General features: G+C 36.4%; 1 protein-coding gene across 14 annotated transcripts in view; it reads right to left on the bottom strand.

Moving 5' to 3' along the window:
• Positions 1–1444: 1444 nt before the first annotated feature.
• Positions 1445–13816, bottom strand: part of FMR1 (fragile X messenger ribonucleoprotein 1) — a 59136-nt gene continuing 46764 nt past the window's right edge. For 3 of the 14 annotated variants that reach the window (XM_020974777.1, XM_020974767.1, XM_020974776.2), the window contains 5 exons: positions 11730–11816; positions 8830–9025; positions 6481–6660; positions 5265–5347; positions 1445–3357 (listed from right to left, as the gene is read on the bottom strand). In XM_020974777.1, the coding sequence (XP_020830436.1) occupies positions 3247–3357; positions 5265–5347; positions 6481–6660; positions 8830–9025; positions 11730–11816 (657 nt within the window). In that variant the 3' untranslated portion in view covers positions 1445–3246. Of the gene's footprint in view, positions 3907–5264; positions 5348–6480; positions 6661–8829; positions 9026–11729; positions 11817–13816 lie in introns of all 14 variants that reach the window. The other 11 variants (XM_020974768.1, XM_020974765.1, XM_020974775.2 and 8 more) reach the window with 6 other exon arrangements.

Below are 13816 nucleotides of genomic sequence, written 5' to 3' on the forward strand. Positions count from 1 at the left end.
TACTATTATACCATACTCTATTGAACTGACCCAGACACATCATTAAATAAGAGAAAAAAGAAGTTTTGCAGTGAGCGAAGTATGTTTGTATTGGTTACATTTTAATGGCAAATAATCCTAACTGCAGTAAACAAGGTGGAGGAAGACTATTTGCCTGTTTAGTGAAAATGCTGCTTATCAGTTACTTGGGATAACACCCAGCTAAGTAATTTTAAATGGATGGGAATCAGGCCAAACTGTGATAGTACCAAACCATCTTTTTTGACTACTGAGCATGCCTTACTCCCCTCCGAAGCATTTTAATCAGATATCTGAGGAGGTAGGTAGATTCTATGGTGTATAACCTAAACAAGTTCCAAACAAGTAAACACCAGAAAGCAAAACATACAAAGGACTGGTGTTTCTTGGTCCAACATCTATGCAAACTGGATTTCTACTAAATTTTTCGTTCCTTTTAGGTTCAAATAACGAGCTGCAGGACCAGATGCTGTGCCCATCTTCTTTGCACAAAGACTTCACTTTTCAGGACTGAGATGTATAGGACAGAACTGATCTGAAATTCTTGCCAACAGACCAAGACAGCAACTGGTCTCATTACAAAGCCACTAATGGCAACGTCAACAAAATTCTTATTTTCTTTTTGCCTTGTAAACAAGTATCATGATAGACCAGTTGCTCTTGATGTAGACATGTCCACAGTGATGCTTACAGTCATAACACCTCGACAACATACTGAAACTTTTTCATTGCAAGAATTAGTGTAAAAAAATGAAATCACTTTTGCCCTTTAAGGACATGCAAAGACACTATCCCACACACAAATAATTTTCTAATAATTCTCCCACCAAAATTGAGAATTTGAACATATGCTCAAAATTAAGATTTAAAACCAAGAATCAAGCATCTGTCAGACTTATTTTTGCTTTGTTCTAAACAAGATTTTTTTAATAAAATTTTTAAGATTTACAATTCCCATATTTTTAAAATTATTAAATAAGCCTTAAAAAAGTCAGGATTTTGAACCAAAAGACAAACATTTAACTTTTGCACACAAGTACTGTGAAAATTAGTCTTGGCCCCAACTCCATCTGAAAACAATGATATGGGATAAACCAAATCACATTTTAGTAATCAGTCCTTTACATTTAAGCTAGTTAGTCCCTTGCTAAACTATTGGCCTCTGAATATAAAAAGTATACACGTAGTGCATGTTTTAACACCACAATGTGTCTTGCACCATTTTGTCAGTGATTTCTCATGTTCCTGAACACAATGCCAAATTCCTAAAATTGGTAGATTAAGGTGATGGCTTCCTATGACCTGTGAAATAAGCAATGGTTAAGAGGTTAAGTGTTGTGACAGAATATACTTTTTAATAGGTTTCTTTTCCTTTTAGTTGAACTTGTTTCAAAGCAATCATTTGTAAGGATTGCATCAACATCAGTTAGCAGAGGAAGACCAAACTTTATTGAAACTGCTTGCATACAAAATATATTGCACTATAACCAAACAAATGTTAACATAAAATCCAATCTGTTGCAGCTATTATGTACAGAGAATATTGCCCAAGAGCAGTTACATCACAAGGTCAGTCTACCTTGGTTAATTATCTACAGTATTTTAACCAAACAGCTTACAGATGATGTGTGCAAGGTACCAGTTTTTTTTTTTCTCAAATGCTATACATTCCCAAAATAAATAACTAAAAATCAACAATAATGTTTGGCAAGATTTTAAAGACATTTTAATATTTGTTAAACCATGTGCAGTTTCTTGCGATTTTTATATGCTTACTTGTATGCAAGGAAAAGTAACAGTGAAAAGAAAAGCAAAGATAAATGAAACTCACAAAATACATCAGAGGCAGGTTTGGTTTGTACAGTTCTGTACGTAATCAGTGGCACCCCTACTGGAGGAATTTTTTAAGAAAAATAGAAAATTTTTAAATGAAGTTCCTTAACACAGTTTTTCCCAGTAAACTTCATTCATGATCCCACAGGGGAAAAAAAAAAGCAAAAATTCACCTGCCCACCCCCCACCCCATTTCCTAATTGTCTATTACTTGTTATCAAATTCTAGAATGCCTTCTGATTCTTCTTTCAAACCAGGCCTTGAACTTTGAATTTAACAATTTAACCTGCCTCCAATGTTACAAAGTTGGATACCTGTGCTTCACATATCAATCACAAAGGACATCACCTTCCTACCTCCCCTGAGATAAGCTTGAAATTAAAATTATGAAAAACAATTCTATAATTTGTGGGAAGATGAAATTATGACTATTTACTCAATACAGTTATCTGGCCAAATGGGCATGTTCTGGTAGTTTGTAACCAGGAAGATTTGTTCCCAAGGAAATTTTTCTCTTTCAAAATGGAAAGAAAAATTACACTTCTCTCAACACTATGTTAATCTTCAGTGCAAAAAACAAAAATAAAATAAAAACAAAACAAAAACCCCTATTCTTTATACTGCCTAACCTGATGCTTAAGTAAGGAAAAAAAGTATGGAAAGCATGCATTCTTCTATAAAGTACTAAATGTCTGGACAGGGTTTGCTACATATATTTTACATTTAGTGTTTCCAACTTCTCTTCCCTGATTTCTGCTTCCAAATAAAATATTCCTACCTGCCAAGATATAAAAAAGGCACAGATCATACAACTTTTTTTTTTTTGCTAATGAAAATGACAATTGTTACATCACACATTTCAAGGTCCACTAAGATACTGAAAAAGTGGACCAAAACGTGAACTGACACAGGACATGAAACGACAGAGCATTTATAAGGACTTTGAAGTTTGATTGAAAACAGAAGCCTAATTTGATTATCACAAACACTATTTATTCAGAAAAAAGAATAAATTTAGCAGTGATTGACCCAATGCAATAAAAGTCCAAACGAACAGAAAGTATACTAGTGCACAGCTCAATATTTTTAGAACAAAACAAAAAAAAACTTTTTGAAGTACACAGTATGTACTTGAAAGCATATTTTAGAAGTCCAAGATATTCTTAAGTAAATGTTTGTATAACTTCTTATCCTGAAAACAGTTGCTTACAGCCAATATTAAAAAAAAAAAACCAACCAACCAACCAACCAAAAAAGGCTAACAGAACTTTTGTCTTCATTTCACGCCCTGCGCCATCTTGCCTACTATTTTGTCTTTGGCCTAACAAAGTTTCTCTAATGTGGAATAAGAATTACTGAAACAGTATAGGAAATATGACTCGAGAACTATGCAGTTTAGGGTACTCCATTCACCAGCGGTTGCTGCCCATCCACGCTGTCTGATTTTTCTTTCTTCTGATTACGCTCTTTACCCGTGCGCAGCCGACTACCTTCGCTTGACGTATTCTGTAATGTTTTAGTGTGGACACTTCTTTCATTATTGTAGTCAATTCTGATCTAAAACGAGTCACATTTGTTATGTAATGCATATCCCAACATAATTCCCAATTTGCCTGCCAAGGAGTCTAAGCCTGAAACGTAAATAAAGGAAAGTGATAATGGAAACAAAAGAAATAAATTATAATTGGGACTCTGGTTCCTAAAATGCAGTCACTTTAGACTTTGAGTAGCACTAAACCCCAAGGGTTTGTTTGACCAATCTTGGGTAGATATTTTCATTTGTAAGCTTAAGGACCAGATTCTGGTGACCCCACTACGGCACTCTACCCCCTAACCATGAGATCCAAATGAAACATCCATCTGCTTTTACTCTCATATTACAAAACAAATTCTACTAGATTTTCAACACTCAAACTTTTCATATCATTTACTTGTGGAGGTTTAAGTTGTTAACCAAAATCCCTCTTCCAGCTATTTTCTTTTCATATGAGAACAGTAGCCAGTGCCCAAGTGAAACACGCTGGTAGAACTAATTCTGACAAGGTTGAATGAATGCTGTGGAAGAATAGCAGAGTGAAGAACATCAGTGGTGTCATCGCTCAGTTCTTAGAGAGAGAAAAGAAGAGGAAACAAGAAATGGCAGTCCCACTCTTGGGCTCCAGAGTGCCTTTTCAGGCCTGGAGCTAAAGAGGTCTCTAAAGACAGGAAGCTAGCACCCAGCTCAGTGACAGGCTATGTAGCTAGAAACCATGGGAGGCTGAGGAATATAAAACAATGTGATTTCTCTGTCATGGTGAAAGTGGCTACTGGTAGAAAAAAATAATCTCTCTCCCTGCTTTTCATTTCCTAAGTTTCTTTTTCCTTTCTTTCCCTTCTTCTGATTAGTGAGCACCTACAACTTTGCCCTCTACTTACTTAACTAAGCACTAGTAAAACCTGTTAGAGCTTCCCTGAGAATAGAGCTTGTCACATCCCAAAGAGAGGCAAACACAAAAACATCAAATACGCTCCAGAAAAGGCGTGCTTGTGGAGCATACTAATTCTCAACTGATAAGGTAAATTATGCCAGTGGAAGAGCCACTCTGTTGCATTTTTAATTCACATCTTTTTGTCTCAGTTGTGCAAAAATATATGAAACTTTTGTAGGACAAGACAAGCACTAGACCACGATTAAGTATTACAAGGGAATATGAAATAACAAATCATTTCAGTCAGTGGCAGTCAATTATGAAACCATGTAGTGCCTTACAACTAATATGCCTGTTTTCATTCCTACTGCTATATCTTCCTCCTCTAAATGAAAGTGAAATAAATATGATCACTATTCTTTTAAACAAACTTTTTGGCTTCAATGTCTTTGATCTCTACAGCTCTACAATATTAACAATGATCAAGAGGAGCAGGGATTGGAATGACTTTTGAAAAGGATGAAAAATCTAATTCAGTAGAAGAAATTTCATTTATCATCTATTTTTGCTATATCAGTAAAAAAAAATAATTAGATTTAAAGGTAATGCTAAACAATTACTGAAGCCCATTTGGAAATTTGAGTATTTGAAGAACAAGAAGGAAATTCTAATAATGAAGATTTGCAAAGGGCTGATTGTTACATATTTGGTTATCAAGAGTCTATTTCTTTATTATTAAGCTACAGAAGTACTGTGGGCTGTCAAGTCTTTATCTAAGTATCTGTAATTTCTCTGCAAAAATTCTCACATTTTTCTATCCTTGTCAAGAAGGAATAAAAATGCAATTATAGTGTTGAAAAAGAATTATACTAGCTCAGGTGTGAACTAAAATTTATGCTCTTTGGATGTATTTATCATGTAATGTGAGATAGGTACAATTTTATAAAATCTCTTACAACTTAATGTAAAAATTAAGTATAAATAAAAATAAGCTACACCAATTACCTGAAGTGATCCATCTGCTGTTCTTCCTTTAGCATCTCGTGTGTTCCGCTGACGATTATCTGTTCGAGACTGATCATCATTTCCTACGAGGAATTTTTTAAGTTTCAGCAGTGAAGCTGGTTCAGAAATGAATATTCAAAGTTTTTTTAAAAAATCACTCCCACTTTGTAATTTAAAGTTAAATTAATATCTGCACATCCCATTACATTATAATTGCTAAAAAAAAAAAAAAACAAACTTAAAGTAAAAGAACAACTTATCGGGCTACCAAGAGACTCTGTGCCAGGTGCAAGAGGTAGGTTTAAGAGATGAACTATGAAATATTAGTAATCGGCAGTTCAAATCCCTTTTTACCTCACCTTAAGCTAAGTAGGAGAATAAACAGGTACAGGACTACCCCACAACTTTCCTCCCAACCCTTCAAGGTATAGGAAAAAATGTAGTTTACTTTTAAATAGCAACTTTTAGAGGTTCCCCAACAGTGTAAACTACTTCTCACAGACACCCTTTACATCTAAACAAAAATCTGTGCTCATACTTAAGCACTGTTTATGACTGTACCCAAGAGCAGAAGGGATGAAGAAACCATGGGCAGTAGGTGAAGGAACAAAGCTACACTCCGAACTGGTTAATACAAAACGCATCTCATTCTGATTTTATTTTAATTGATAAAATGTATACAGCACTTACTTTGTGCCAGGCACTGTGCTACGTGCTTCATAAAGATTATCTCATTTGATACTCACAACAACCCTAGGAGATAGGTGCTGTTATTATTATCCCCATTTTACAGATGAGGAAACTGAAGCAAACAGAGGTGAAGTTACTTGCCCATGGTCACAAAGCTAGTAAGTGTCTGAAGCGGACTTGAACTCAGTTCTTCCTTACTCCAGGCCTGGCGCCACCTAGCTCTCTCATTTCACCTTAATTACACTTAGTACCTTGGAAAAGAGTAAAAATAACCTCAAAAGAAAAAGCATTATCAATTCCTGCCATAATTCTATAGGAGTCAGTACAGAAAGCTAGTAACTACAACATAACCATGATACAAACGAATGGCTGATGATTTTTTTCTACGTTTCACAGTAGCCAATAACCAGAATAAATGGCATTTAGATAATATCTTACATTTCATTAAGAGTTTTTCTCTCCAGCATTAAAAACAAAATAAAACATTACCTTTTAAACCGCCACGACCTCTTAGTAACATCATTACCTTTAAAACCGCCACGACCTCTTCCTCCTTGTCCTCGGGCGCCACCTCCGCGTCTTCGTCCGTCTCCTCTACGTAAGTAGTTGTCCCTTTCTTCCTCTGCTGGGGCTAAAGACCAATCACTGAGTTCATCTCGGTGGTCAGATTCTGTTTCAGAAGCATTTGATGCTTCAGAATTAGTTCCTATCAAGAGTTAAAAGCCATATACAATCGTTCATTTTTAAAAAACACGGATCAAATTAACAACTTTGGAGAAAAATTCCAAATAACAATTGCATGCCTTTCTCCTCTTGATAAGTCAGTTACAGAGTAGACAGAATCTCTTTTCTGTTTACTTTGTACTAATTTTTTTCAACTGAGTATTACTCAGGAAACATAAGGGTTTGGGTTTATGGACAGTGTTAGTACTTATTCTTATAAAAAACAATTGATCAATCCTCTTCAACTATTTCCTTTGTGATGCAAAGCACGGTAACATTTTCAAACCGGAGGGGTTCTACATTCAACCACCTGAGCTCATTGTAGGGAAAAAAATGGTCTTTAACAGCTAAACAAACAATACCTTGAATAATAACTACCTTGGGAACAAAACTCCTTTTAACAAAAGGGGATTAGGTAAAATACCAATCACCTTAACACTAGATCAGGGAATGAAGAGGAAGTAATGGTGTCACCTCAAGGTTTTTGGCGGTGATACCAGGGTCTGGTCCCATCTAAGTTGTGAAGATTGTTTACCTGCAGTTCATTCCACTTTGTCATATTCTGTGTGGGCACACTTTAAGCATAATTTTTTTTCTACTTACCTTTTACACAAATTTTTTCATCCCTTTTTACTCTGAAGCATAGTCATAGGCAATACCTTGGAATTATCAAGGAGTGGGGAAGTTCACAAGAGACCTTTTCATTCCTGAGCAGAAGACTGTCTTGAGAGAGGTGAGAGCATACTCCAGAGGCGAAAGGGCCCGGAAGCCACAACCTTCCTCACTTGAGGGCCTTGGTAAAGTATGTTAGAGAGGGAATGCAAGTCCTACAATGGCTATCTACATTACTTCTACACCTTAGTAGCACTTTTCGACAAAAAAGTATGCCATTAGAAGCCATCTTTTTCATTAATATGGTTCCACAATAACAAATGCAACCTGCCTGGATCACCTTTGCAGAGAGGAGGAAGGAAGGAGCCAACCATAGTGAGCAAGCTGTGTTGAAACACATTAAAAAAAGCCAGCTGAGTCAATCTGCTAGCAGCAATGCGTAGTAATGCTCTTAGGCCCCCAGAAGAAGAGGCAGTCAGGAAGAGGAAAGGATGCCTCACCTCCCCTCTCACCCCCAGCATACTCCCACCTGTCTATAGCTCCAGCTATCATACCCAGTGACAACCTTCAAACTCAATGCCCGCTATTCCACCATTACAGCTTCAATCCTTTGGGACTTAAAAGGCTTTTCCATCTTCAAGAGTGCCCTTTTAAAATGTCAGTTATTATTAAATGCAAATAAGTAAATATGAAGGGTTAAATTTTAAGCAGTTATTAGCTAACAGCAAAGCTATCAGTTAATACCTTAGCAGGGATTACTCTACAAGCAAAGGAGAGTGATAAGAGGAGCATGAAATGGGCATAGCTCAGGTGAGCCAAGAAAGAATAAAGAGGCTAAGTTAGGAGAATAAGAAAGGCATAAAAGCAAAATATGACTTACTTACTTTGGCTTAGGGACAACCACATTGAATCTACCTTGCTAGAACCTGTAGCACATAGCTTATAGGCTGCTGACTCACTAAAGGAAACATTAAGTGTGGATGTGTGATCTGTCCTATGACCACGTACAACTAGCACGTACTTGCCAAAACAAGATCCTTGGTAACCAAAGTGCAAATTCTATTTAGATGATACATAAAAATGAGAGGTGATACAGACATAAAAATGGCCTTGGGGTCAAGAAAACTGGAGGTCAAATCCTGCCCCAGAAACATACAACTGCATGACAATGACAGAATAACTGACCCAGGCAACTCTCTAAAGTTGTAAGTTACAGACAAGGCTTCCATAGGCGCTGATGGAGGGACTCTTCACACCAATGAAATAATAGGTCAAGATAAAAACAAAAATCCCCCCGAATAAGAGAATCTGTTACAAGTTCATAGACATCTGAGAGCTTTAAAATACGCATTCCTTATACTCACTCTATGGGCTAAATGTGTTCTATCAGACTTGTAATAGTTATGTTTTGTGGGATATGGTTATCCAAAATCATGTAATCATGGGGAACGAGAGAGAGAATACCCACTACCTGTCAATAACGGGCAGCTCTAAGACTACTAGGAGAAATGGTTACTCAGCAATATTCTTCATCTTGTACCTGAAGCATATCCAGGACCACGTCTACCATGTCCTCTATTTCTGTAAGGCCTACTACCTCGGCCAAGTCCTGGGCCATCTTCGGTCATATAGCTTTTATCCTTATCTGCACGATTCGGGGGTGGTCTGGAACTCGCTCCAATCTGTCGCAACTGCTCATCAATTTGCAGCCTCTCCAAACGCAGCTGGTCTACCTCCTGTATAAAATACACAAAATAATAGTTAAAAAATAACCACTATATTTAGCATTTTTTTCTTTTCTTCTGATTAAAAGGTATACTAGAAAAGTTCTCATTTTGGCTCCAAATTTACTATCAATATTATTATAAAGCAGAGTTAGGATAAAGGATATTCTGATTGACAAACAACTTACAACCACAAGGATTATCAATTTTTGCAGAATCAGAACACAACAAAACCAATTTTGATACCAGAATGCTACATATTCTTTTCTCGTCATTTAGACTCTTTATTATTCTCAACTAGCTTAGGATCATCATGATGTTTATGAAATCATTATACTGATCAGGCAAGTCAGGGCACAATTTTAACTAATTTTTAACCTTTGCTCTCCCAATCTCAACATCTCACTTATCAAAAAATAGCAGGGCCAGATCCAGTCACAAACAGAGGCGAATGCCTGGAATGAATTATGTCTCTATCATCTGAGGACTATGTTCAAAGAAGATTCGTTACCCAGAGGGTTAGCTCTCAGATGAGGATTTTTTTGGTTTGGGTTTTTGTTTTGTTTAAAAAGAAACACAACAACTCATCAAACCACCTACTAAGGCAGGAACAAAATATATTTTCTATCAGTAAAGGGTATAATGCACACACATGAAATCCTTAAACTACTGAAATATGTGGAAGGTTCACAGCATCCAGTACTCTAATACACTTGCTGTACGGGTCAGCAATGAACACTGTCTCTATCATCTAAAAAATAGTGCTGCTAATTATTGACATGTATTGGATATTCTCTCCCTTAAACCCCATAATTACGTGATTTTGGATAATCATATCCCACAAAACATAACTATTTAGAGTAAAAGACTGATAAAACCATGTAACCCATGAAGTAAGTTTAAAGAATGGGTATTTAAAATCTCAATATTTACTTCTCAATACTGTATAAAACACATGACCTTCTTGGAAATATTTTATCTTTTTCCCTGTTCTGTAAGCAGGAATTTTTAATAATTAAAAATAAAGTCAACTTTTAATAAGATAGCTCAATAAATGCTACAGTAGAAAAAATTATACTACTTTTTAATGAAAAATCTTATTTACTACAAATGATGATTTAATTATAATTTTCACATGCACATGACCTGCAGAGCAGCTAAGTTAAAAATGTCATGTGAAATGATTAATTTGCTATTTATGTGTTTTACAGTGTCAAAATGACCCTAGTTTCTTGAAGGCTAATCCACTGAAGTATTATCTACCGAGATGAAAAATATAAGACTTGAGCTTGCTCAATTCCTTCATTGTACAATTAAGACAAAAAGAAGCACCACTTCCCCCCAAAGAAAAATGACTTGCCTGAGATTATACAGTAGAAAAGTTAGGGTTTGAACCCAGGTTCATTTAGGGCAAATCTAGAGTTTATGTAACATGCTGTAATTACTATAATATGCTGTAACCTGCAGTATGGGCCAGCAATGGACTATGTCTATCATCTCAGGAATATGTTCAGAGCAGATTCATCAACCAGAGGGTGAACCCCTCAGATGAGGTGGTTGTTTTGGTTTTGTTTAAAACACACACACACACACACACACACACACTCATCAAAACCCGAAGGTAGGAACAAAATGGAATTTCTATCAGTAAAGAGTATAATGCATACACATAAAGTCCTTGAAGTAGTGAAGTTAGTGGAAAGTTTGCAAACTCATCTCTAAATGGCAATTTATTCAAATGCCACAATTTCACAGAACTACAAAATATTTGGGCCATAAAAGATCTCCCAGATCAGCTGACCAACCTTTCATTATAAAGATGAGAAGACTGAGAGGCCCCAAAATAAAATCACTTCTCTAGTCAAATAGCCAAGAGCTGGGAGAAGACCCCACAATTCCAGACTTGCAGTACTCTAACATCAAGCTACCATCAAATCCCTGCAGTCGAGGTTCCAATTCTGAAGAGTCAACATTGATACAAATTAGTCATCCACAGAGCAAGGGTCTATGATTTTGTCTCTGTGAAACTCCCTCTACCAAGGCAGACTGAACCGTAACAAAGTTTTAGACAATAATGCAAATTAGATTAACAATAAAAACACTAAGAATAACTTAAAATATTTACCTATGTAAAGTACAAGTGTCTTCTATTTCGTGTAAGAGAAAGTGTGGAGATTACACTAAAATGTACATGCTTTAAAAACAAGGGCTTTAGCTGTTCACCTATCAGGTGGGGGTATTGTGGACGTGGAACACTGAATGCACAGTCACTGTGTCAGGTCGCGCTTTACTGTCTTTCTCTATAATAAAGGAGGGATCTTTTGGTAGTTGGGAGGGTGTGTCTGGGAGTAAGGGTGAAAATACACCAAAAAACTTTTAAAAGGTTGTTATTAAATAAATTACATTGAGGTTGCTTTGAACAATAGAAACACTGATGTTGGAGGCCAAGGTATTACAAAACCATAAGATTTAGCCTTGAAAAACCACAAAGGCAAAAAAAGAGCCCCTCTCCCTCCACAAAAAAGAATGGTACATTGAGGTTTGCCTAAATCAAATAGAAGAGGGGGTCATCAAGATAGTCAAAATCCAGCAGAGTTCTCAGGAGAAATACGATGGGATACAAGTGGACATTGTCTAATCCCCAGAACTCCTGAATAAGAAATTTCCACATTTAAGCAAGAAAGGTTCCCAATTTTAAAACTGTTCCTGTGCTTACCTTTAAATAATTAAGATGATAATCCAGAAGAACTGTTGCGTTGGTGATGCTGTCCTTGGTCCCAACAAAGACAAATGGCACCATTCCCTGGAAAACAAATTGCAGTAATACAAGCATCTGTAAAGCTACAAGCTTCAAACCTGATTGGTCCAATCCACACAAATGACGACTACACATCCATAATCAAACAACGTTCCTTCTAATTTATATAGTGAGGTGAATTATGATAAATCAAAACAAGTACCCAGAACTCATGACGTTATAAGCCTGTACTTTTAAAAAACTACCAAACTGAATAAGGTTTGTATACTGGTTTAAAACATACACATAAACTACAAAAGATATGCTATACAAACTAAAATTAGACACGCATTAAGTGGATTTTCATTAATGAACATTTGAAAAGAACTTGAAAACTACAACAGATTCCTCATCTAGCTCATTTTCACTTTTGATACTAACAATAAATTTAGTTCAAATTTAGAGACTGTTTGAGACCTCACCTGATCAATCCTCTCAATCTTCTCCCCAGCACCTAGTGTCACTCATGCACCCCCCACAATTACTTTGTATCTATTTTGTATTTACCTGGATGCACACGTGTTAGGCACCTTGTGGGCAGAGGCTATTTCATTTTTGCCCTTGTCTTTGTGTTCCCATTTCTTAGCACATTGCCTGGCACATAGGGTGCTTAATAAATGAAGTCCTCAGTAATGGGATAGCCATTTTGACAGAGAATACAAAACACAGTGCTCACAAAGATTATATTTCTGTTTTTAAGGTACAAACAGATGAAATACCAAAGAAAGTTTAATTGTATAATGTCAGACCCTTCATATAAAGATAGATCCTGAAAAATCAGCTCTTTAAAAAATATTTCTGGTCAATCCGCAGAAATCGGTAAAAAAAAAAAAATCACAAAACACCTTCCTATTTTATCACTGACATCTTTTTCTCTTAAACTTGAAGTTTAAAAAGATCTAATGAAGAGAGACAGAATGGCAATTATATAAAATAGCTGGCAAATGTATAGCACCATGCAAGTTACGTAGTTCTTAATACAGAAATCCAAAAGACTACTGATAATGACGAGGAATGGAAAGATGGGAGGGTATTGTTAACACTGATGTCAATCCTGTCACACAATAGAGAAAAAAAAGGGTGCTGTGAACGGAGGTCAAACTCCCTCATCTGTTGTGGTCCCCTGGTCCCATCCTAGTGACAGTGACAGCAAAGCCACGTACCCGCAGCTAATCTCACCTGCTGTCCTCAAGATTACTGGAAAGACTAGCACGAAGAACCTAGAGACTTTTAAATTTCTGTTGCCCATGACAGGTAACTCCAAAGCAGGAAATTAGGAAGCATTTCTGCCTCACTGTCTGATATTCATGGCTGAAACTATTACTAGAAAACCCAGGGGCACCTATAAGTACAGGAGCCACACAATGAACTGTCAGAGAAAAGCAGTCAGGAAAATCAGTACTTTTTTCAGTTCTACAGAACTAATATTCCTCTTCTTTATCAGCATCATTTCTGTCCATATTCAACACAACTGTAAAAAAATAGACTTTTACAGTATTTCCAAAATGCCATCTAAAAAATGTAATAACATTCTCTGGGCCAAGAGATAACAATTGTAACTAAAACTGTAGTCTACAAATATAGTTTATGGCCTGGATCAAAGAACTGAAAAGCACTAAGCAAAGAAGTGTAAAGGCTGAATTAAGGCTCCCAAAGTGAGATACAGTGAAGGCAGCAAACATCATTGTCATCATCAAATACTTTCCCCTCCTCTTTGATCGCAGAAGAAGCTACATTCCTCAATTTGACCCCATTGTGTCCATGCCCTCTCACAACCTCCAGGTGCTAGGTTTAGACCTCAGTATTCTTATCTATAAAATGAATGGGTAGACTAAATGATTTGAGGTCCCTTCCAGCTTTAAACCCCTTATTAATAAAGTTTCATAATTTTGAAGTGCTTTTCAGTTGAAAGCACTTTCCCTCAGTAACTTGGCCTAGGTGAATTATATCCTAATGTTCTGAAAGAACTTGCAATGTGATTGCTAATCATTGTCTATGATCTCTGA

Source organism: Phascolarctos cinereus, unplaced genomic scaffold (assembly GCF_003287225.1).
Source record: "Phascolarctos cinereus isolate Bilbo 61053 unplaced genomic scaffold, phaCin_HiC Scaffold_8;HRSCAF=390, whole genome shotgun sequence".
NCBI lineage: Eukaryota > Metazoa > Chordata > Mammalia > Diprotodontia > Phascolarctidae > Phascolarctos > Phascolarctos cinereus.